A 26,139-nucleotide genomic window follows, 5' to 3' on the forward strand; every position below is an offset into this window, starting at 1 on the left:
GAATCAATTCATACAAAAGGAAGGACACTGACCAGGAATTTTCTTTGTGTTGGTTCCGCCTTTGAACTCGCCCTATGTCTTCCCACGTTTTTCTCTTTTGTAAGACGTTTCTGAAGTCTATTTCTTCTTCACTTTTTTTTTTTTTTGGGGGGGGGGGGGGAGGAGGGGAAGGATATGAGGGACGGGCGAAGATTTTGTAATCATTTCTGTTTAACTTTCTCTTCCCCGGTTGTTACGATATCAACGCCAGACGCATGCACCACATTATAATGTATGAATTATTCAGAACTGACTCATGGGAATTGTATAATCCCACTACTTTCATCAAGCTGTTGACATGGTTGATCCGGTCTATAGAAGATGTGATGGTCGATTACGACATCGGTGTTAGAGGTGCGGTGCATGAATCAAAGTGTCGATCTCATGGATTCTTTCTCTCTCTTTTCTCAACAACTGGTCAGGCCTTTCACATTATCAGATAGAACTTATCCCACAAAAGCTCAAGAAAGTATACCCAGACTTAAATACGCTTTATACATCAGGTGGTGAAATCATTGTTTAAGTATAAATCTAGATCCTGAGAAAGCTACTGTTCTAATTTTGCTGGTATTGACATCTCTCTTTCCCTCTCTCTCTCTCTCTCTCTCTCTGTCTGTCTGTCTATCCATATACCTATTTACCTATCTATACCTACGGTATTTACCTACCTACCTATCTATCAATCTATCTACCTACCTATCTACTTATCTATATATCTATCTACCTATATCTATCTATCTACCTATCCATCTATCTATCTATCTATCTATCTATCTATCTATCTATCAATCTATCTATCTATCTATCTATCTATCTATCTATCTATCTATCTATCTACCTATACCTATCTACTTATCTATCTACTTGTATTTATCTATCTATCTATATACCTACTTACCTACTATGTATATCTATCTACCTATCAATCTATCTATCTATCTATCTACCTATATCTATCTATCTATCTATCTATCTATCTATCTATCTATCTATATATATATCTATATACCTACTTACTAGTACCCACTATGTATATCTATCTACCTATCAATCTATCTATTTATCTATCTACCTATATCTATCTATCTATCCATCTATCTATATATCTATCTACCAATCTACTTATCTATCTATCTATCTATCTATCTATCTATCTATCTATCTATCTATATACCTACTTACCTACTATGTATATCTATCTATCTATAATCTAACTACCTGTCTATCTATCTACTTATCTATTTATCTATCTATCTATCTATCTATCTATCTATCTATATACCTACTTACCTACTATGTATATCTATCTATCTACCTATCTATCTATCTATTTATCTATCTACCTGCCTATCTATCTACTTATCTATCTATCTCTCTATCTATCTATCTATCTATCTATCTATCTATCTATCTATCTATCTATATATCAATCTACATGTACTAGTATCTATCTATGAATATATTTGTGTATAATGTGTATATATATTTAATGATAATAAATAAATTAAAAGAATTGTGAAACCTGTTAAACAAACAAAATCAAAACAGATTGAATACAAGTGATATCATTTGTATTAAAGTGTATTTTGTGTATGTTGATGTGTAAGTTTGCGTTATGATATCTAATTCATACTATCAAAATTGTCCCGTTTCAATGTATGTAAAGTTACTGACCTGCCCTATTTTCAGCAATTCATTTTCTTCTTTCCATGTGAGAATGAAATGTCCTTAAAAGTAATGATAAAACTTGATAAATTAGCAAAGCAGTAAACAAAGTGGATGACATGGCACAAAAGTGACTTGGGATGTTATGTCTCCGGATCCAATATTATCATTTTCCTGATGTACAGTATGCATTGATACATTGCACTTCCTGGTGCATTTTAATATTTAATCTTTTTTAATCTACGTCACATACACAGTGCAAGTGAAAAAGATGTTAAAAAAGAGACCTTTACTTAGAATGCATTATTAATATTTGAATTACAACACGGCACCTGGCAGTTGCTTGGAAATAGAATTGTAGCTCCATGGAAATAGTAAACAAGACAAAAAGTGACAGGACATGCGCACACACAAAAACCCCACGCACGACGCGGCAGGATATACACGGGATGATCGCGGGGCGGTGTGATAATGACGGCCCTGTCGTTTTCTTGGCCGACCTAGGCGTACAACAGTTGCCAGAGTTACGCTCCCAAATAAGCTCCTAATGCCCATTCAAAGCTACAGAAGCTTTTCACGTTGTCGACGTTTTGACAATAAGGGGCGATGAATGCCTCCGATTTGGGGGATCGATCACCTACCTTCCCACCCCCACCTCGAAAGCTGCGCCACGGACCGCAAAATGTTGAACAATGTAGCTTGTTAGGAATGCTGCACAAAGTTTTTTTCCTCCCCGAAAAGCGTGATCAATAGATGACCCACTACACCTGCGTTAATTGGTAGCACTCCGGAAAGTCGCCGGCATAGAAGGCAAAGCAAGCATTTCTTTCAGAACGTCAGAGAATGATTCTTAAACTAGGTTAATTGCATTTCCAACCGAACTTCCGTGATTACCATCAGCTACAAGAGATTGTCGGCAAATATATCACATATACCAGCCTTGGCGAAAATAACTGAGAGGATCCTGGAGTCTGTTTTCTCTTTGTAAGTGTTGTTTCTCGTTCTGGTGTCGGCGAGTTTCGGTACGCGGGGCGCCATGGGTGTCATCTCGCTGGTGAAAGCTCTGATAGCCCGGCTGTTCTTCGGAGTCCATGGCGTTATAGTGATATGGAGGGTGACCACGATCTACGACTCCTACTACTTCTACGCCCTGCTGGCACCACTCGTCTTATTGATTGCTGAGATGGGAGTAACTCTCAAGTGCACTGATACGGGGGAATGGAAGTGGTAAGTCTACCCAAAATCATACTAAAACAACAACGACAACTAAAAATCACGGAAACACTAACAAATAAAACTGAATTATATTGTTATTTAAAGTTTTTTTTTTTCAATTTACTCCATGATTCGAATAGATGAAATAAAGGAAAACTAATAAAAAATATTACTCACGTTTTAAAAGTCATCTGCATATAATTCTGATTTCTGAATTTGAGAACTTTATCTCATGAGTGAGTATAGAAAAAAAATCACACACACAATCATACAAGCACTCTCATAATTATATACAATGTGCACACGCACACACACACACACACACACACTCTCTCTCTCTCTCTCTCTCTCTCTCTCATATACTAGTATATTGTGTACTAATGGTGCTTGAGGTAGATGCTGAATACGGGTATAATGTTTAACAATTGTCATGTACCTCTGTTCCAGAATTGTTTTTCCTCTTTTACTTTTATCATTCATTAAACGTCTAGTGTATGTGGTGTCAGTGTATACCAGCATCCTGTAATCCACACTGAAGTGTTCTCATTCGTCTACTTTGAATGCTTTACTATAAAGAAAAAAAAATCAGAATCTCTCTGTATGATCTCACAATTCGATAACATAAGTCAAGAGAGATACTTTGGATCATATGCAAGTTATCTGAGATAGCCCCGACCTCATTGAGAAGTGTGTGCATTACGTACTTTGGTTCTTTGGGACTTGGATTGTGCACTGATATAACGCCTTCGATATCAATGACAAAACTCGAGTATAATGAAAGTACCACATCTCATCACACATTTCTGCTTAAATGCTTTTGAATTGATGTCATAATTTGGCAGACGATAGTTTTCCAATGACCTACAACGTATACAATAACGTTAAAGGCATATTTAAGATCATGGACTTCGATCACGTCGATACTTCGATATGACAGTAATAATGACGAGTATAATGACTTATCGAAATGTAGATAATATTACTCTTAAACCTTAGTGAAAAAATTATAAAGGCTGAGAGTCATTCAGTCCTTGCCTTTATTAATTCCATAAAGGAATGGTATAGTTTATGTTGATTTGGGGCTTGAGGTTTCCAACGTTCTTTTTTTTTTTTTTTAATGATGATTTTTTTTGACATAATGACAAACCTCTTACTGAATATAAAAGAGCATTTATAATTTTCAGAGGAATTCAACGTTTATTTCATGAAAATTGGGTTTGAAATGGAGGGAATATTCAAAATAAAGTGATCCTAATAAAAGGTGGGACCCACCTTTTATTAGTGTCGCTTTGTTTGACTTTGTTTTTGGATATCTCAGCCATTTCTAAACGAATTTTCATATAATAAACATTCAGCTCCTATTAGAATTGTATGCTCTTTAACATAATTTTACTAGTGAGCAAAGAAAATGGGATTCCATCGGGATAATCCATCGTGGACTCTTTAACATTTCTTAAAGTGTTTTTTTTTTAAGTATCACGCAAAAGGTTAAATGCTTAATTCTCGCTTCAACCAATATCATACAATCACTTTAGACATTCAGGGGACAGAATGTGTCTGATATAACTTTTGACATTCACGCGCAACGCAGTCATGGAAGTGATAGTTTTGTGGAAATTCTTCAGCATCGCAGACTCTACCTAGGAAATGTACAGGACTGTCCTTCCCTCCCATACACATGATGATGATGATGATAATGATGATGATGACGATGATGATTTTCCTACTAAGGCAATTCTAAAACCGCTGTGCATCAATACAAAGTAATATAAGTTGCTGTGATTATTCACATTATTTTACCACAACACTTCGTGCAGATAATTATACAGACTTCTAAGTAATGTCAAGTGAAAGGAAGATAACGTACATTGTCGTGAGAACAGTGTTTCCAATTCTTCTCTTGCATTGGAAGTGTTCGCTTTGTGTCTGAGATATTATATGAAAGGCGATAGTCAACTTTTGTGTATTGAATTCATAACTATATGAATTAACCTCATCTAATAAACATGAATATCATTTCATCATATCGAATACAATTCAAAGAGCGTTATCAGATTATCATCAAGGATGAAAATAGTTCGCACGATGATAGCCGACGGGTGTATTGAGAGTAAAGCTTGTTTGCGTCCCAGTTGCTCGGGTGGGAATATCGATTGGTATAGGGTTTAGAACGCGGGCTTGGGAGGGTAAAGTACATCAATCACCCTACTTTATTGTCTCCATCGCCGCTTTCTTTTCTCTTTCGCTTCATTTTTATTAATTATTTAACATTATTTAACAGCGCCTTCAAATGCAGCTGCATAACTGCAATGACAAAGCAATGATGTAATGCGAGTTAGGTTTAACAAGGCTACAAGGTTTAAATGGGTGGGGGTGCATAGTATACTATAGTTTTATTAGAATTTTATTTGTTGCATAGCTTGCTCTGAAGGTTCACTGGTTTGATGAAATTCTAGAAAGTTTCTTCGTTTTCTTTTAAAATGTTGTGAGTAACTATCCGTTTAAATCAATCGTAACGGGAATTGAATTTCAAAGTTGTTTTTATATTATTAAATGTATATTTTTTTAAATGCAGGCTGCCGTACAATCTTTACCTTGGACTTGTGTTTGTGAGTCAGCATTGTAATAGTTACGGAAAAGGAATAAAGGAGGAAGATGCATTAAGAGAGTCAGTCCAAGACCAGTTTAGTTTTTATCATAGACATTGCAGTCCCATCATTATCTGTAATTGGACCCTCTAGCATTATTTAAACGCAGTGACTATTTTGTTTAGATAATTCGTAAACACACACAGACTTAAGTTGTTAATGACACGTCATATGGAATTACACTATAATCGCTGTGTGTCACCAACTGGAGAATGTGTGTCTCAGACCTTGGTGTTTTCAGCAAAGACAGTTTTATAGTGTCGACCGTGTAAGAAGTATAAGCACTTTTCTGTGTTGTCATTTTTGTCAATGCAATAGAGCACGATACATCCATAAGCGCGCCCCATTGGCATGTACTTTGTCGAGATAAGATCCTTTCAGTTCTGCACGTCAAGATGATTAAAGCACCTCCTTGATTGTAAGGTAGGCTCTCGAGTCACACAGCCCACGAGTTATAAAGCTCACGAATCATACAGCCTACGAGCTAGAGATTGGGCCCATGAGCTTGACAATAGGCAAACTAGGCACACGAGCTTACCACTAAGCGATAAAAGCCTACAAACTCGACATTGGAAGTGTCGGGCTCGAGGACCTTTTTGCCGAGTGTCAAGCTCATGGGCCTTGTGCTTTTGCCAAGTGTCTTTATACACTTTGTAGCCCATGGGTCCGTTTTACTTAGTGTCTAGCTGGTGGACCTCTTTGACTTGTCTAGCTCGTGGCCTGCATGACTCGCGGGCTGTATGACTCGTGGGTGTATGACTCATAGACCTCTTTCAATGGCTAGCTCGTGGGCCGTCTGTCTCGTGGGTGTCTAGCTCGTGGGATGTCCCCGTTCCATCAGGGTTGGTGCATTGATTTGTGTGAGGAGAAAACATGTACAAATATTAATAATTACACTTTTTCTGTCATTTTGCAACTAGGATGTGTCCCTCGGTGCTCCTCTACCTTCTGAGCGTGGTGCCCTGTATGTGGCTGCTTCAGCTCAACCTCTACAGTGACCGCATCGAGTACAGAGACGAGAACAACCTCGATTCGTGCGTGGCCGAAACCTCCTACAACGAATCCACGCTGGAAGCCGTGCAGGGGGTGAGTGCCGAATTTTATACTTCACTAATCATTGCTAATTGTATATCCTCCGTCATATCATGGATACAATGATAATGCCAGATGGATGGTGAAGAAATAAGGTACTGGCAGATGGATGATCAAAAAAGGCATAACGACGTCAATAACTCTTGCACGGGAGAAGAATTAATTTGTTTAAAGTCGCCTTTTAAATGTGTGTAATCACGCAACGCGTTATGTCTTATAATCTCACGCTGTGTGTTTGTATTGGTCGCGTCTGTTATAGTCTGCTCCATTGATTGTGTTTCGCATTCGTGTGGGGTAATCACGAAAAAAGCGCCTCGGCGTGTTTTAAGTGAGAAGACGCGGGAGAGCAGGTTGTTTTGAGATTAATTGCCTCGCAGCTCCAATTCAAATTATCAACCCCCCCCCCCCCCTCTCTCTCTCTCTTCCACTGCCCGAGTCTATTGAATTCTTCGAAACACCATAATGAGCTTATGTGTCGTGACTCGATGCAGAAGCATCGTATCGTAAGCGAAAAAAAGTACTTTCCTATAGCATAGTGTTGACTAAATAACAATGTCGATACAGCCGACGCAAATATCATATTCAAGTGTGTATACTCACATGTGTGTGTATTTGTTCATTTAAGCGATTGCAAATGATCATGCACTCAATTAAATCAGGGGGGTGACGCAGCCTCCCTGATTAAATTAGCAAATCAAAAGATACATGATATCAACATTTTAAGATAGTGCAAATAAAACATCATTCCCGAGGTCTCATTTGCAAAGAACAATGTTATCACATTAACAAAAATGCTGTACACCAAATCATGTACATTATTTGCTGTGTTAGATAAATGAAAGAAAACTGGTATTGAATTCATGCTTCGTTTCATGATTCTGATACTGGACAATATCGACAGATTTTACGTTAATTTAGACGTCTTCATTCTTTTTGTTGTTGTTGTTGCATTCTTCATGATTCAATATGAGCTGCTAACAACAACATTTACAACAAATATTCATTTTTAGGGCCTTAGTCTTCAAGATGCCCCCCCCCCCAAAAAAAATAGCATTCATATTTTCTGCAGCAAGCTTGTTAAATGTCAATATTTTTGCGGGACAAAACTGAAATCCTAATTCCTAGAGTGCTGCAAAATTCATATTTCCAATGATGAGTGTTGATTTTCCTTCCTTGTTCTTCCCTGATGCAGGTTACCATCCCAGTGTCGCTGTCCAGTGATAAATGGGTGCTGGTCTTCGAACTCACCATCCTCTTTCTGCTCATCATGGGTCGCTGGCTGCTGCCGAAAGGGGCGCTAACTCGTGACCAGCTCTCCCAACTTCTCCTCGTCTACGTCGGCATGGCGGCCGACATCCTCGAGTTCAGTCTGGAGAGCCTCAAGGAGCCGACGGTCTTCTGCAACCTCACCCTCATCATCATCGTCCTCATCATTTGGAGCTGGAGCCTTACGCAGTTCACGCTGGTGCTGACGTCGGTGGCCGGTAAGCGGCGGAGGGTGGTGCTGCAGGACGGCAGCCGGAGCTGCTCGGAGGAGTGCTGCAGCTGCTGTATGTGCTGCCAGAATGAGATGTGGTCGATGATCATCACGCTGCTTATGCAGGACATTCCGTTCCTCGCCATGCGGCTCTACCTCATGATCCAATTCAACGTGTTCAACATTATGATGGTCTTCTTCACCTGCAAGAACGTCCTGGTCATCCTCCTGCAGGGCTACCGCATGATGATCCTCTGCGGGAATAACGAGGTCGCCCCCGAGGACGACACGGACGAGGAAGCGAATGCAGACGACGCCCGGAACTCGCCGCCCGAAGCACCTGATAAAGCTATGGTGGTTGTCGAAAGCAAATAAACAATTGGAACGTTTGCTTTAAAAAATCGTGTCTCGGGCAGAGTCCGTTGATTCTGTGACAGTTATTGATAGCCTGCCCTTGCACTGGTTCTTGCCCTTCGAATTCATCCGACTGACGACGAGTTGAGGCTTAGTTGATTTCGATGGACTGATAATAGCAGGTTTGAACTTGAAAATTTTGACAATCACTATGCCCGAAAGCGACAGTAGAATGCAAATCCAGTAGTGATGACTCGTCTGTGAAACATCATACGTTCCTTGAAGCGAGGAAAGAGTACTTATGGAATATATTTTGACACTCTTTGATCCTTCGTTTCACCAGAAATATCTCATTGAATTTTTTGTCTACCGTTGGATCAGTTTTGATACTCCTTTAAAATATCTCTAAGCCTTTGAGTAGCTTTCAATCTTATACACACAGACATGAGTGAACTTTTGTCTTTCATACATGTACAGTGTATATCTGTTCGCACTTGTGTAAGAGTGTGTGATAATATAGTGCAAAATTATATGGGAACTTCAAAGGCAGCTACCGTTTGACGTCTTCACTAGCAGTTACTTTTCCGTGTGTGTTTTCGAAAAAAGGAATCATCGTATGTAATGTTGAAATATTTGCTCATCTTCAAATAACCAATGTTAGTGTTATCTCACTTTCATGTTATAATGGTATTTCATTATCACCTTGATATTTCTTGTTATTCAAGTATGCCAGTATTGTTGATAATCCTGCCTATATGTGATGTGATCACTTTTTTTTCTTTGTAATCCATTCAACATTAACCACTTCTCTAAGTCACACTGTTACTAATCGTACTTGACATACGAAATTTCAAAATCCTTTATAGTTGCCACTCAACTCGTTTGTGATGGAAACCAGTTCAGTGATAAAGGACAGACTGTTGTTTGATGTTACAGCGTTACTCATTTACAGTGCAGCTTCGCCATTATTATGCCCGGTAGACAAACAAACTTTTATTATGGAGATTTGATTTACGGTTAAGCGAGCTAAAATATATATGTATATAGCGTGGAAGAGAACTACAGCAAGCTTTCTCGGAAATATCATTGGCCAATTGGCCATTTGGTCATTACATGACAACCGATGATAACTTACTGTCCTGTCACACAAGCAATCATGCCACGTTCTCAGACGTCGCTCTATAATGACAACCAATAAGTGTTTGATTTAATGAACGCAACGGTAAAGATCCATGCTATTAGGGACAGCCATGGTGTCTTGTTTTCCATGAGCATCTCCTCGTAACCTCTGATGGTCAATAACTCATACCAGTGTTCACTGAGAAAAATGATACAAGCTAATTTCGACAAAAACAATCACACATACAGTAGAAATAGTCCAATAGCTCTCTGAACTGAGATGATGTACACGTACATTTACAAATCAATCCATATGAAAATTAAATCGAATGCATGTGTTGTAGAGTTTGTTCTTTCGACTTTATCTTGGAAACATACTATTGTTGTGATCCAGGGGACAATATTGTAATCTTGTGCCACCAGAAGTGCCGAATGTACTGTCTTTCAGTTGTTGCTGCAACGTGATGGGCGTCCGGCATTTTCTATGAAACCTTTATTGTTCTGGAAGTTATTGCCCCAAAACTCCGACTGGTTGTAAGTTGTGCATGATAATGATATTGATGTATACTGTGCATAAATTGTAAATAGTCATAACATTGAGACGTGTTTTTACTGAAATTGTACAGGAATGTCTAAAAGATGTGAATGCAAAAGATATATAACTTAATTCGATTAAAAAAAAAAGAATCGTTGAATAAAATATGACAATCTGTATGCTCCGTCTGTTTGTGATTATTCTCTTTTCAGTGGTCATAGCCCTCAAAATAATGTACATTGAAGCCTCCCCCCCCCCCCATTTCTACCAAGTCTCGACGCATGCAATCCCACGTGTCAGTATTCATCAGAACAGCAGATATAAAACTACGTATGCTGTTGGCGGAGCTAAACACACATGAACAGCATTTCTTAAAAGAAGAAATCCACCCAAAAATGTGTAAACTTCCAAAGAAAGAGAAAGTATTCCCTACAGAATGATACAAAAATAAAAAAAAAAAAAAATCGGATAAGAAATAAGGAAGATATGACGTTTTGAAAGTCACATTTTTTTTTCGGAAAACATACCAAGATATATCAGAGTTAGCATTTGTTCTCTTTTATTTTGGGTGGTTTTAAGACATGCAAGTTTTATATTTGTACAGCTGAAATATGAGATTTTTGTTATTTCTGTATATGAAATGAATAAGAAATTGTAAGAGCATGACATCGTCAACTTGCTGATTTGAATATTCATGAGGACTGGTCAAGAAATGTTTTCCGAAAAAAATGTGAAATTTCAAAATGTCATACCTTCCTCATTTCTTACCCGATTTTTGTCATTTTTGTATCAATCTGTAGGGAATATTTTTCTCTTTCTTTTAAAATGTGTTTATTTTTGGGGTGAATTTCCTCTTTATAACGTCTATTCATAATTATCACCGACTTTTCTGAGTCAATAGTAAGTAGATGGCCCAAGAGTGATGGGGCTTACTGCTTGAAATAGATGTTGCAATTGCAGCCGGAATAACCTATAATATCTGTCATGAGATGCCAAAATAGATCAATATTATTTTGATAGAGAGGAAAAAATCGATTGAAGAAATAAATAAAGACATGATCAGAGCAACAAAATGTGGGAGAAAGGGGAATAAATGAGCCAAAACAAATCACTTAATTCCCCTATAGAGAGTCATCTTTTTTTCTTTCTTTAAAGGATACTCAAAAACATATCGTGAAGTGGTCTAGATAGATAACGCAGCATGATTTCGTTCAACATAACCAAATCAATTTAATAAGTCTCATTGCAAGCATGGAGTATAGTATGTAACTATCTCGTTTCCAGTCTCTGTCATTTTTATATCATGCTTATTCTTTGACTATAAGCTACGCTCGTCATTCATAAAAAGATCAGGAAATTGAGCGCCAGTGACGAATAGACCTTGACCCAGAATCAAATTAATGGCACTTTCTACGCGGATGACAGAGGTTTGTCGTGGATGTCTAGCTTTTGCTAATGTGTATGTCTTTTATCTTATTTTATTTTTCTTGTTTAGTCCCGTTCGATTATAAATACTGGTTTCGTAAACACCTCTGTCGGCAGATACCAGCGAGTCATTCAGTATAAGTAATATTGGTGCGCCTGCAACGTTCCCTAATTTATGCCGATAGTAATTTTCCACTGTGCTTGCCACTGCACACATTCGATCTTCGTTCAGCGCAATTTACACACGCACTTAATTAGCCGCTTATTATAGTGAAAAGTTGCCGAATCACTGCTTCAGGTGTCTTGTGAAGCGGAAGGGTCATCGTATACTGGGGTCCGTTTCATGAAAGTCTTAAGAGAGACTTTCTCTCTCCTAAGTCACACTTAGGAGAGACTTTGCTAAAAACCGTTTCATGAAAAAGCTATCGCATAAAGCTATCACATAAACTCAGACTTAGGAGAGACTTTTTCCACAAACCATTTCATGAACGAAGCTAGCACATAAAGTCTCTCCTAACTTGGCAAAGCTATCACATAAATCTAGGAGTGGTCAGGAGCACTCCTAAGTTTATGTGATAGCTTTTTCAGAGAGCCATTGTATCAAACTTTTTTCTCATTTTTGGAGAAATTGACCCCAAATTTGGCATGTGTGACCACTGTCAAAGGTAGATGTGAAAGACATCTTTTTCGTTAATATCGCGTAATTCTTTGCCATGGCAACGACATATTTTCATAAAAATCATACAAATTATTGTGGATTACACTACTACACTCAGTTTTAAAGCAATGCAGTTGAAATTCAGCATAGAATCAGATCAAAGTAATGTGTAGTTGTGCAAGACGCTTTTTTCCGTGTGTGGATGTGAAGAAATCTGTTGCCATGGCAACAAGTTTTTTCTATACCAATCATACAAAGAAATATGTGGATTGATCTAACTTCGTATAGTTTTTCAGCATTTGACCTAAATTTTGGCACATGTGACCGCTACAGTATGTAGATGTGCAGAACTAATCTTTTGTTGATGTTGAACAATGCGTTGCCATGGTAACAGCATTTTTTTCACTTAAAAGCACCTAAAAATATTGTGAATTCAGATAAATTTGTCAGTCTTTGAGCAATGGCTTGAAATTTGGCACATGTGACCGGTATAGTACGTAGATGTGCAAACTTCATTTTTCGTCATTGTTGAACAATGCGTTGCCATGGTAACAACAGACTTTGAATAAAAAGCATACAAAACTATTGTGGATTCAGCCATCTCCCTCAGCTTTTGAGCATTTGGCTTTAAATTTGGCACATGTGACCACTATGATATGCAGTTGTGCAAACTTCAATCTTTCATAGATATGGAACATTGTGTTGCCATGGTAACAGCATTTTCAATGAATATAATACAAAAAATTTGTGGATTCAGTTTACTCCTTCAGTATTTGAGCATTTTACTTGAAATTTGGCACATGAGACTGCTAAAGTACATTGACTGATGTGCGAATTTCTTCTTTGATCGTTGTCAATGTGTTGCCATGGTAACAGAGTATTTTGAATGAAAATCATATAAAAATACTGTGGATTCAGCTAACTTCCTCAGCTTTTGAGCATTTGACTTGATATTTGACACATGTGACAGTCATAATATGTATTTGTGCAAACCTTTCTTTCAAATTTTCTTCCATTAATATTGGACAGTGTGTTGCCATGGTAACATCATTTTTTATGAAAATCATAGACTTACCAGTTTATTCATCCAACTCCCTCAGTTTTTGAGCACTTGAATTGCGATACGTAATTATGACACATATGACGAACAGATTTTTTTAATGAACAAAACACAACTTTATTCAATGTTGAACAATGCGTTCCCATGGTAACAACTTTAAAAAAAAAAATAAAACCGTATAAAGTTAGTGCTGGTTGAACGAACTCCCTCAGTTGGAGGGGGGGGGGGGTAAAAATCACATGAAGTAATAGTTCAAGTTTCTGCAGGTATTCATGGTTTCATACTTGGATTTGATTTTACTCATCAATTGCCACAATTGAAACACATTTCATTTAAAGATGCAGAATGACAAGCGCCGATAATGATTCATTCACCACTATCAATTTCATACTCATTAACCCTATAAAGCCCAAGCTATTTTGACCCTTCCCAGGCCCAAGGGGGGGGGGCACATTGTGCCCCCTATATAACTTTGTTATTGTTTGATGTCTCATCGTCATATTTGGCACATGGGTAGAGCAACTCATACTCTACATGACCGCATACTTGAGTTTTTTCAAGGTCACCCATAGAGGGCGCTATTTATCAAAATATAAAGAAATACATAGGAAATATGCTAAAAACATGATTTTTCTGTATGATTTCTTTATCCCCAGTATATATGTCTTATCATAGACCAATATTTTTCATATTTGCCACAAATGATGTGCAAGTCAAAGCTGATTATTTGTTATGGTTGAAATTTCTCAAGGTCAGAGACCTATGATGTATTGTTTGGGATAGGTACATGCATAGTAATCATATTTCATATTCCCATAATACTGGAATTTTAAGTTTGCAGATTGATAATGTGATAAACAAATGATATTAGAGGTATAACTTGGGTGAAGGAATCAAAATGACACAAAATAGAACGTCAATCTTTGGAAAATACTGTTATTTTCAAGCATCTCTATTATATCTATTGTTTTATGCTGTTGGCACAGAAAAACAAAGGAAATAATAGGAAAAACATTTCAAGGCCATAATTACTTCACATTCTGCTTCTTCAGCAAATTTCAGCCAAGAAACGCCCATTTCATACATTATAATATTGTAAATTTGAATTGGAACAGAAAAATACGCAAAAATCTGACTGACATGGTTGTCAGTTTATGGTTGCCATGGCAACCAGCAATATCAAATATAGCTAAATTATATATCAAAATGTTTGGAATAAGATTTTAGGAAAAGTCACCAAATTTGGTTAAAATTGGATAAAGGGCGAAGGAGTGGCGAATGAAAATCTGGTAGGGGGCACAATGTGCCCCCCCCCCTTGGGCTTTATAGGGTTAATATTAGTTCTACACAATTTAACTACATGTCATGTGACAGATTATGTAACTGCAGAAACTATTGAAACAGTTTTCAAATTTTAATATTCTGGTTGCCTGATTCATTGGAAAATCTGATCTTGAAAACATGTATTTCATTATTCAATATCGTCATAATCAGAGCACAATTATCATAACCACAATGATGATACTGGTTAGAGTCTTTGTGAAATTATTATCACTCACAGTATTCTCTGGTGTTACACTCTACTTCATTTCTACATAATAACTTATTCTTAATTATATCTTTCTGATCAAATTATAATTGCCCGCATAGATATAATTTTCTAACTTGGTTACATAAAGTTTGCCGTCACACGCCTGGAAACAATAACAAAAATAATGCACTGCAACGTTCACTGATGTATTTATGTTTGGATCACTTATACCTCAACACATCTTTCATAATCATTTGAAATATTTTCATGGTTTATTAATCAAATTGTGAAAGCAGCTGAACTTCAAGCAATTCTATCATTGCAAATATTTGGTAAGCAAACAATGATATGTGTTGCAATCCACTCTTTTTGCACTCTGAGGTTCCCTACATCAGAATACTAATTATGATAATAGTAGTAATAATAATGACCTTGTCTACTACACAATAGCTTTTATTCATCAAAGCAATCAGAAATCAGACTGTTATGTCCTGACAGAGATTTGCATTCGTCCATTTTAAAATGGTTTCTTCCACTTTACTATAAATCTTCTTTTCGGTTTTTTTTAAATCTTTTTTTATTTATTTATTTTTTTTAGTGTGCTTCGATTCACCCGTTTGCTTTTCACCGACTTTTTTGCATGCTTAGCTGTTCTGTTTTGCTTTGCAATGCATTTGTTTCTCTTTTCTTCTAAGGGGGATTTGTCTCATTTCTGGTTTTGGTTAATGCCTGGCAAAGCACTTATGCCATCACCTATGGACTCGTCTATGACAAAATTCTGAGTGAAGTTCAGCAGTCAAACTGCAATAGTCTGATTGTAGCTTCATATCTAACACTGCAATTGTGACTCTGCATCACAAAACCCCCAAAAAGTCACAAAAAGTCACCAAACATGGATTTCTGGTTAAAGGGATGGTGTAGTTTTGGTTGAGACCTGGTTTCAGATTTTTTTTTGTGTGTGATATAATGAGAAACCTCTTCTGAAATATGAAAGGGCACATAATTCCAAGAAGAATTCAATGTTTACTTAATGAAATTGGTTTTGAAATGGCTGAAATATGCAAAATAAAGCGATTCCTAATAAAAGGTGGAACCAACCTTTCATTAGAATCGCTTTTACTTTGTTTTACTTTGTTTTTGGATGTCTCAGCCATTTCAAAATCGATTTTCATCAAATGAACTTTGAATTCCTCTGAGAATGGTATGCTCTGTAACACTTCATTAGTGGTTTCTTAATATCTTAAAAAGCTCAATATAAAAGCTTAATATCTAAAAACTCAATCCTCTTTATGAAAGAGCAGACTCTAAGATTTAAAATGATGTACAACTCAATTCAGATGGACTCTCCTAACCTATTTGTATATTAGAAAAGCACAACCTCTGCAAACTCATAATCCTTTCCATATTAGTTCTGACTTCCAGTTGTTTTGCTGGTTGTGAAACATTGATGTGTATACTACGTAAAAGATTACAGCCGAAATAATTAATGAAATCATTGTGATGTTCATATTATTTCACACTGTATTTTACAAATGAATGATTTCATTCTTTCAGAATGGTCCGTTATAATGAGGAAGAGATAGTCGTAAAAAGGATCACGAATTCAACCATGTCGTGTACCTTTCAAGGACACATGTACAAAATGCAAAGAGATTTTGGGGAGAAAAATACAAAATGCATTTTCAACCCCTGCTAGTGCAAGCATCATGGAATACAGCCTAAATAATTAATAATGTAATCATTGCGATCCCGCTGGGCGCACACAGCGTAAAATAAGTTTAATAATGCATGTTACTCTGCTTGCACCCATGTTCAGAAAAAAAAGTAACAAATGTTTTTAATACAATGTGATTTTGTTGATTAAAATTTTATACTGTGTTTCACAAATGATATTTTCATTCTTTCAGAATGGTTCAATACACGAGGAAGAGATAGGTGTAGAAAGGATTACGAATTCAACCCTGTCGTGCACTTTTCGAGAAGGCATGCACAACACACGCGAAGAGATTTTTCAGAAGAAAAACAAAGAACGCGTTTTCAACCCCTTCTTTTTTTTTAATTCTTTTGGTATCAACTCACAAATGATTCCTTTTTATTCTTTCTCAATGATAATGATCCATTTACTTGTGTAATAACAACACAAAGACTGCTCATAAGTTTGATTGCTTGGTATATGTGACTCCATGCTTATGTTTTCTTTGTTTTAGTGCGTACGGTTATAACGAGGAACCGGTTATAACGAGGCAATATTGGCGGTCCCACGGACCTCGTTATAACGGGGTTTCACTGTATATACATTGATTTTGAAAGATTAAATTCATATATATATATATATATATATATACATATATTTACAGCGGTAAAAACTATCATATGTTGCATTCAACCTGTCTGCATCACCCTCGGCAAGCTCCATGCCTTGAGAATCTATATGAAAGAAAAAAGAAATACAAATATGGAAAAAAAAATATTGGTTACATACTGAAATTTTATGACACGCCATTCATCCCCTCTGCCTGACATTATACAGAGCGTTAAAATATGTGGGCTTACAGTTGAATGAATACACACACGACTGGCACACATATCATTACACAGAACTACTTTTCAGCAATTTCTTATACAGTATATTAGAAACAGTTTAACAGCATCTACGAAAAAAAAAAACTAAGAAAATCGTCTGGGATGTCATACACAAGAATTAGTGTAGCAGATTCTTCCTGATAACAAAAAAGGTGTGACACAGACTCAAAATGAGAATGTGCTTGTGACTTTAAACACTCGTCTGACAGAACGTTATACATTCATGACTTTTTAAAAAGGATTGTAACTTATGTCAGGCAAGCTGGGGGTTCCAAAATAAACAGAAAGATGATTCAATGGGTTATGCAATAAATCAGCTGCATTGCTATGTCAGTGCGTTAATCAACTAATGTAAGCCGTACAGAATTCCCAATTGTGGCTGATATAGACATAAACATTAAATAAACTACCAACTGGGGTGTATAAATGCACTAATTTCTTCATTTCTCGTATGGAACAGTTCACATATAGAGGTGACATTGTTTGTCCACCAAGTCTACAATAATTGCTAAAATAAGAAAGACCGAATTACCTGTAACTGATATGTCATCAACAGAGGTTGCCCTTTTTCAACTGTTATTCAAGTTGTTTATTTTGTAAAATCTTTATACTTTCAAGTTTAATTTGAGAAAAGCATACCTGTGTTCTGTCGTAGATAAGATGCTGCTATACAGTTTGTAGTCCAATTGCAGTCTGACTCTGACCTGGGTGAAGTTCAGCTGCAGTTGTCTGTCCCAAGGCTTGGTGAGGTTCAGCTCTCTTCAGGCCTTTGGGTGTGCAAATATAAGAACAGTTAAATACCATACAAACAGAAACATCGGATGCACAAATGGGATAGTTGGAAAATATTTGAGATGAGTGTACATCTTTATTAAAACAAGCAATAATAACAAAATGTTCATTAATAATTATCAATTTTTAAAGATATATTATGTGAACAACAAGTTGTAATTGCCAGTTTTCAAAGTTTGAATCACTATGTAATGAGCCCCTGTTAGCAAATTGTAAGAGTATGAGGTAATTTTAGTAATGAATGAGAGGGGAAATTCATAACAAGCATTCACTTTATTCAGTTGGCAGCAGAATTATTCACCCCCTTGCATTGTGGACACTATATCAAAATAAATAACATTACAATTACTAAATCATATACAAGTGGTGAACAGATAGTTTATGACAAATGCATACCTGATCAATAGTCTTTGATTTGCATATACAATGTAGTTAGAAACTTTGATCATTCATGCATGAAGAGATAAGGTCCAGTGAGCACATTATGGTCATTTCAGACCTTTCTGTGATCACTGAAGCATGACGTGTTATGGTCTGATGATAACGATTAATTTCTTTTGTTTTTATGGAATTTTAAATAGTATCTTGCCATTCTATACACAACTCTTAGCATTTCAACGGGTTATATTCATTTTGACATGACTTAAACTTTGAATTATTAATATCACGGCTAAACCTCTGTACAAACTCTATGGTGGCAACTTTCACTAGAAAGGAGTTCATTTAAATATTTTTGTACAATGAAAAATGCCAATTGAAATATTAAGAATCCTACATCAAATTCCATCATATTGTGTCACCTATCAAAACATTGAGTGAACAAACCATATTCAACGAAGCATTTCAGTGATCACTGAAAGGACTGAAAATGACCATAAATGTGCTCCCTGGACCATATCTCTTTATACATGAATGATCAAAGTTTGTAACTATATGCAAATCAAAGGCTACTGATCTATTACTTGTAGCAAACTATCTGATCACCACTTTTATGATTTAGAAATGATCTCAGTTATAATGTGATTCATTATGCCAGAGTGTCCAACATGCAAGAGAGGGGCTGAATAATTTTCCTGCCAACTGTAGATGATCAAGATAACATGATTTCTCAACTTGCTTCAATAGCTAAAAATAATCATTTAACACACCAAATGAAGATGGTGGAATATCCATGACACTGTCACTTGACTTTTCCATTTGCATCTTGCCCCCAGTCCTTAACTCTGAAGTGGATGAAGTTCACATGTTGTCTGGTCCTTGGCTGTTTGGAGTTTATTCAATATACAAGAATAGTTAATATCTTACAAACAAAACAATAGTGCAGGACATGGGACATTAGAAAGTATGTTAGAGATGGGTACTTTGCCTTTGCTATAACAAGCTATAGCAATCAAATTGAAAAGCCCTACCATTGATTTTGAAAGAATGAATTCACTAGTATCTACTGATCCATAAGCTATATATGGGACTTTTCACAGTTTAAAATGATTAGCTATGTCGAATATTCTTGTTTCAAACATTGTAAGAGCATAAGGTTTTCTTGATACTAGAAAAGGGAGAGGGTAAATAAACAATCATAGTACAGTGCACTCCCGTTATAACGAACACGGTTATAACGAAATTCCGGTTACAACGAAATAACATTTAGGGCCGCAACATTATCGACTCTATGTATTTTTATTGTTTATTCATTCGGTTATAACGAAATTTCGTTATAACGAAAGAAAACTGCCGGTCCCGAGGACTTCGTTATAACGGGAGTCCACTGTAGGGCCTACATTATTAAGATAACGTGACTGCTAAAGTTTGTTTCAGGAGCTTGATACATGTAGACATGCAGGTACCCCCCCCCCCCCCCTTCCATGAATTATCTCTTTTTAATTGGATCAGTATGTAATATTCTACAGATAGTGAAATAAAAAATGCAAAAAACAGTTGTTTCTAGAAGGGTCACTATTCACTGGATAAGAATGTTTGTTTTCAATTACCAAGATGGACATTACAGCAAACATTGTCTTTAATATTTCCTGTCTAACACTATTCAACAAACAATCCAGAGACAATTTGATGTCCAAATGTAAATAATGTTGCAATTGTAGTATTTGAAAATATACAGATATGTTGTCTGCTAAAATAGTATTATAAGCTAAAATACTTGCATTCTGTTGAAGGTGACCATGCTGGTAGATACATCGTAAGTCTCGACGAAGTTCAGTAGCAGTCTAGCTGTGGAGAAGATGGAAGTTCAGCAGTTTGGTTCTGTATTCAGTGAAGTTCAGCAACTGACTCTGGGCTTTATGAGATGAAGAAGTCTGATTGTAGCAGTCTGACTGATGTTCCATATCTAACATTATAATTAAAAGTGTGAATACAAAATAGAAAATGTGTTTTCAAACTGTTGTTTGATTATACAAGATTTTACACACAATATCTAGAATCTGCATGAAATTTGAAATCAGTTCACATGTTTTTGCAGTTTAAATATATAAAGGACCTTATATTATTATTTTTTTTTGGGGGGGGGAATGATTAAAAGACATACAATTGTACTACTAGTATTTGAGTTGTCTCAATTCAACATGTGTAAGCCTATAGTTTAGGGTATTATGACTTCTTGAGGTTCTAGATCTTGTCGATAGGCATCCATGTTGCAAGGTCTACATCTACCTAAGATCTGGTAGGACCAGCTGTACTGTGGCTTCACATTCGGGTTGATCACAGTTACAGCCTGAAATGCAGCCACAGTCTGACTCTGATCATCACGTTGTCATGTCATCATCATCATCAATTAAATTGCTAAAAGAAGTTGTGTAAGCGGTACTAGCATCGGAGTATGGACCTATAGAATCTACTAACTGCCTAGATAGATAGCACTATTTAGAAGACCTATTAACTTCCTTACTGATGAGTGATAGGCCTACTTATGTTAATGATAATATGTTTAAGAATACCAAGGCAAAGGGTCTAGTCTGGTTATACTTTTGGTATACACTGGTTAAGTAGTATCTAGGTCAGTAGGTGCTACTCAGGATCACTATACCACTGGATTCTAGATCTATAGACATCTGGTAGTATAGCAGTAGAATTCTAGAGGTTCCATGCCAATGAATTTAGGTAAACATCATTCCCTATCTTATTCTTCTTCTTCCAGGTAGAGTGCAGCTTCAAGTTTGAAGATTATCGCACTGTGAAATGCGTGTGTGTGTGGACCCTCACACACGTCTAAGACAGGATAGCTTTTGTGCAAGTGCGTACATGTATATACAACGTGTAAGTAAAAATTTGTGTCCTCTGGAGACAAAACTATTTCTTCTTCCCACTCAAGACAAGCCGGAAGGCGTCGAGAGAAGAAGAAGAAGCCGGGTCCTCTTGGAGGCTGTTCCAGTCCTTACAGGTCCTTGGGAAGAAGGAAGAAGCGTACGCCTGATTGCTACATTGGATCGTTTGCAGTCGAGAGCCGTGTCCTCTAGTGGCTGATGTCCGTTCGCTGAGGTAGGACTGCCAAGCGATGTCAACAAGGTTGAAGCGGATGCGATACAACATAGCCAGGCGGCTGTGAAGGCGTCTGTCCCGTAAGGAATGCCACTGCAGGTTGTTCAGCATGGCTGTCACACTGGATGTTTGGTTGAAGTCACCTGTCACATAGCGAGCACACCTTCACTGGACCATCTCGATCTTGTTGATGTTCCGCTGAGTGTGTGGGTCCCATGCTGTTGCAGCATATTCCACCACTGGTCGGACATATGTGAAGTAAGTGGCCTGCTTGATGTGACGGCTACAGTGTTTGAAGTTGCGACGTAAGAAGCCAGTAACAGAGTTAGCCTTCTTCACTGTGGTATCAACGTGAGAGTTGAAGTTAAGCTTGCAGTCGATGTGGAGGCCGAGGTATTTTGCGGAACTCACCACTTCGAGATCATGCCCATGGATGTTATACTGGCCAGTAACTTGCTTCCTCTTGTTGGTCACGCGGAGGATCTGGCATTTAGAAGGGTGAAATTCCATCTTCCATTTGCTCTCCCATTCCTGTAGCCGGTCTAAGTCTTCCTGAAGATTGGTACAATCTTGGGCTGACCTAATACGCCTGTAGAGCAGGCAGTCATCAGCGAAAAGGCGTGTTGTCGAGTGCTCAACGCTGTCTGGTAGATCATTGATGTAGATCAAGAAAAGGAGTGGGCCTAGGGCACTGCCCTGCGGTACTCCGGATGTAACCTTGATCTCCTGACTGATCTGGCCCTCAAGTACGACTTGTTGGGTACGGTCGCTCAGGAAGCTTTTGACCCATCTGAGAGTAGTGCCGCGTATGCCATAGTAGTCTGCTTTGAGTAGAAGTCGCCGGTGAGAGACTTTGTCGAATGCTTTCGCAAAGTCCAACAGTATGCAATCTATCTGTTCCTTGTCGTTGAGCCCTTTTGCAAGATCATTGATGGTGAGGATGAGCTGGGTTTCACAGGATCTTCGCTTTCTGAAGCCGTGTTGTGCGTCTGACAGGATGTTGAGTTCAATGAGGTGATGGATGACAGCACAATGCACCACATGCTCGCATAATTTGGACAGGATTGCAGTGAGTGAGATTGGCCGATAGTTTGCCGGGTTGGACTTGCATCCCTTTTTGTGGATTGGTACAACAAAAGCTTTCTTCCAATGAGATGGAATGCTGCCCTGGATGAGGGAGGCCTGGAAAAGCAAGGTGATGACAGGTGAGATCTGGTAAGTCGTCTCCTTGAGTAGTCGGGCAGAAATGCCATCTGGTCCGGTGGCTTTGTGTGGCTTAAGTCTTTTCATCAGCTTTTCTACTCCGACTTGGCTAATCGATATGTCAGGCATGGTTGGGTAAGGACTTGGTCCCAGGTCTGGCAGGGTGTTGTCCTTGTCAGATGTGAAGACTGAGGAAAACTGCTTGTTCAGGATCTGAGCTTTCTGCTTTGGGTCACAATGCAGTATGTTGCCTTCCTTCAGTGGTGCTACTCCCAAGTGGTCACACCGCATGGTCTTGACAAGCGCTCCCAAGCGCTTGTTGCAGCCTGCATCATTGCTGACAAGGTCTGCAATGTATCTGTTGTAGGCCTGTCTACAGACTTTCTGGGCTTTCTTCTTCAAGATGTTGTAGCGGTGCCACGAAGATGTCGCCTTAGCCTTCTTGTATGCTCTGGCCTTCCTTCGGCATATGCGCTTGGTAGCGGTGTTGAACCAGCACTGATTGAGTCTTGTTGACGACATCTTTTTGGGAACGTTGTCTGTGAGGATCTTTTCCAAGCCTTGTTGGATCTCATTTAGGAGCGTTTCCACTGGGGTTGATGTATTATGAGACTCCATGAACTGGTCTGCCCATGCCTCAGCATCACTATGAAGTGCTTCAAGGTTGGCTTTGTTCCACAGAAAAATCTCTCTCCGTGTTGGTTTATTCCTGTGGGCCCTGGTTGTCATGTCCATGAATATCACATCGTGATCACTCAGACCGGGCATGGGTTCACATTGCCTGACTAGTGTTGGACGATTTGTGATGATGACATCCAGTGTATTTTCCCCTCTGGTAGGGAAGTTGACAATCTGCTCAACTCCAACGTCTCCCAAGGTCTGCAGGTATGATTCACTTAGTGAGTGTCGATACTGGTGAGATGTGATCTCTTCTGTCTCCCAGTTGATGTCGGGTAAGTTCATGTCACCTCCAATCCAGACTGCTGCACCGGGGTTGGATGTGCACAAGTCTCGGATGAACTGGTTCATGCTGTCCAAGTACTGTTGGTCAGTGTTCGGAGGACGGTACACAGCTCCAAATATGACGCTGTTGTTGTTCGTGGGTCCGTTTACCACCTTAGCTGCAACGGCTTCCGCATCAGTAGTGATGTCTACCTGGTGACCATTAAGGCTTGTTGAGATTGCCAGCAAGACCCCTCCATATCCACCAATTCGGTCTTTGCGGTACACATTGTAACCAGGAGGAAAGACTTCCCCAACACTGATGCTTGGTTTGAGCCATGTTTCACAGCCCATGATCACATCTGGCTTGACTGCGTCGAGAAGGCACCAAAATTCTTCCCTCTTTGAAACGATACTCTGGAAGTTGATAGTAAGGGTCTTTAGATGTTGCTTCCTTTCAGAAGACAGATTCTTGATTGGTGAAGATGCAGCCTGTGGTGGATCAGGTGAACAGGACCCGGAAGCTCTGAAGCTCGAGTTGCTGCAGTCTGATGTCGAGCTGGATAAGTCACTGCTGCAGCTCTCTACTAAGTTGTTAAACAAGCTGGATGAGTATTTGGGTAGGCCACAGTTGCAGCATTCCCAGGGTTCATCGCATCTACCAAGGATGTCCAAGAAACTGTTGTCAATGTTCACACAGTCAGCATGGAACCATGTATCACATGACTCACAAAGTATACTGGCTTTGGCTAATCTATAAGATGTGCATGCTTTATGACATTCACCACATGGGAATTTCGGTTTTCGTGGTCCTGGGTTACTTTCCACATCACCACTCAGCAGTAATGCATGTGCACATGAAAGGGCTATCAAAAAGTCTATAGTTACCAGTAGTACCAATATGGCTGAAGTTCCAGCCATGATGTGAGAAAAGATAGCAAGCATGGAGCAAAATATGCCTGAAATTCTATGCTTTGCCACTACTAGAATCACACATTGTGATTATGCATATAAACATGTACATAAATTCAAATCAAGTATGGTTTAGTGCAATATGATTGTATACAGTTGTGTATACAGCTCACAGTTAGGAAGTGAGAAAGTTACAAGTCACCAACTTGGATGTCTATAGGTGGGCACACATGGAAGATCTGCCAAGAAAGCCAAATCCAGGTCCAGGTCAGGAGTGGTAAAATGCATCAAAGTATTCCTACATTTTTGTCTCCAAAGTGCTCACACATGTACATAACATATGATAATTCAGATTCATAGTGAGAATCCTGAATATTAGCAAGATTGAATGCTTATAATATATCAAATTCTGCTGCACAAATTCAGGACATGTGTCATGGTCCACACACACACACAGCATTGCGATTACAGTGCTGTATGCACTTAGAATTGTTGAAGATAGCTTTCAAGTCTGAACCAAGATCTGAACTATGGTTTCCAATTCATATTCTGTGTAGACCTGGATCTACGTACTACTACTAGGCCCTACTATTACTACTTGATCTAGTTAGTCTAACCACTGTCGGACTCTCCAGATGGTACTACCGGCCCTAACCCCGGGACGCTCCGTGTACACAGTTACACACTGTCCTAACTGCGACCAGCCCCAACGTGCATGCAGCCGCATAGCGGCGCGGTCTCCGGGGCTAGACCCTACCATGCTAACAAACTACCTAAACTCAGCTGGCCATTTGGTCATTCAAACAAACGGCGATGGGCCTACGTGGGACTATTGTGATAACGCTAATACCGATAAGATTAGATCTAGGCCTATATCTAGATAGCCCTTGGAGAATTGTAGAAGATTCGAACAAAAATATATCCAAATGATATCACATTATGAATCCACATGCATTACTTTTCAATTGCAGACAGCTTTAAATATACTCACTAATAGAAATATGTACTGGTAGCGGTGTAGAATGCAACTTAGCCTTCAGGATCTTGCCTCCGTCGTAGATCTGTTGCCTCCTGCGCTGTATACACTGTGTGTATACGTGCTATGTCTATGTAGCGAGTGCTCACCGCATGTAACACAATAGGGAGAATAGTTAATGATATGCTAATGATATGTTAATTAGTATTACCCTCGAACATGACGATTGAAAAAATTAGAGTCTCTCATAGCTTAGGAGAGACTTCGTGAAATGGTTTTTACTTCTCTGTGAAAGTCTCTCCTAGCTTAAGAGCGGCTTGGCCATTCTAAGATTTATGTGATAGCTTTTATGTGATAGCTTCATGAAACGGACCCCTGGTCTGGGAGTAACGCTCTGTAATTTTGTCTCGTCACATTAGAG

At 38.3% G+C, this 26,139-nt stretch overlaps 1 protein-coding gene and 1 long non-coding RNA gene across 2 annotated transcripts; one reads left to right on the plus strand and one right to left on the minus strand.

The window, feature by feature from the left end:
* The first annotated feature begins 2,740 nt into the window (after nucleotides 1-2,740).
* LOC140237172 (transmembrane protein 26-like) lies at nucleotides 2,741-8,511 on the plus strand. The gene is made up of 3 exons (XM_072317116.1): nucleotides 2,741-2,931; nucleotides 6,488-6,653; nucleotides 7,852-8,511. Exons 1-3 carry the CDS (start codon nucleotides 2,741-2,743, stop codon nucleotides 8,509-8,511), a joined length of 1,017 nt encoding a protein of 338 aa, XP_072173217.1.
* An 8,661-nt stretch (nucleotides 8,512-17,172) lies between these two features.
* LOC140227272 (uncharacterized) lies at nucleotides 17,173-25,807 on the minus strand. Its single transcript, XR_011901034.1, has 5 exons — nucleotides 25,734-25,807; nucleotides 20,353-20,419; nucleotides 19,342-19,454; nucleotides 18,041-18,168; nucleotides 17,173-17,245 (listed from the first exon to the last, which is right to left on the minus strand). It is a non-coding gene; the product is annotated as an uncharacterized lncRNA (long non-coding RNA).
* Nucleotides 25,808-26,139: the final 332 nt, after the last annotated feature.

This window comes from Diadema setosum, chromosome 1 (assembly GCF_964275005.1).
Source record: "Diadema setosum chromosome 1, eeDiaSeto1, whole genome shotgun sequence".
Lineage (NCBI taxonomy): Eukaryota > Metazoa > Echinodermata > Echinoidea > Diadematoida > Diadematidae > Diadema > Diadema setosum.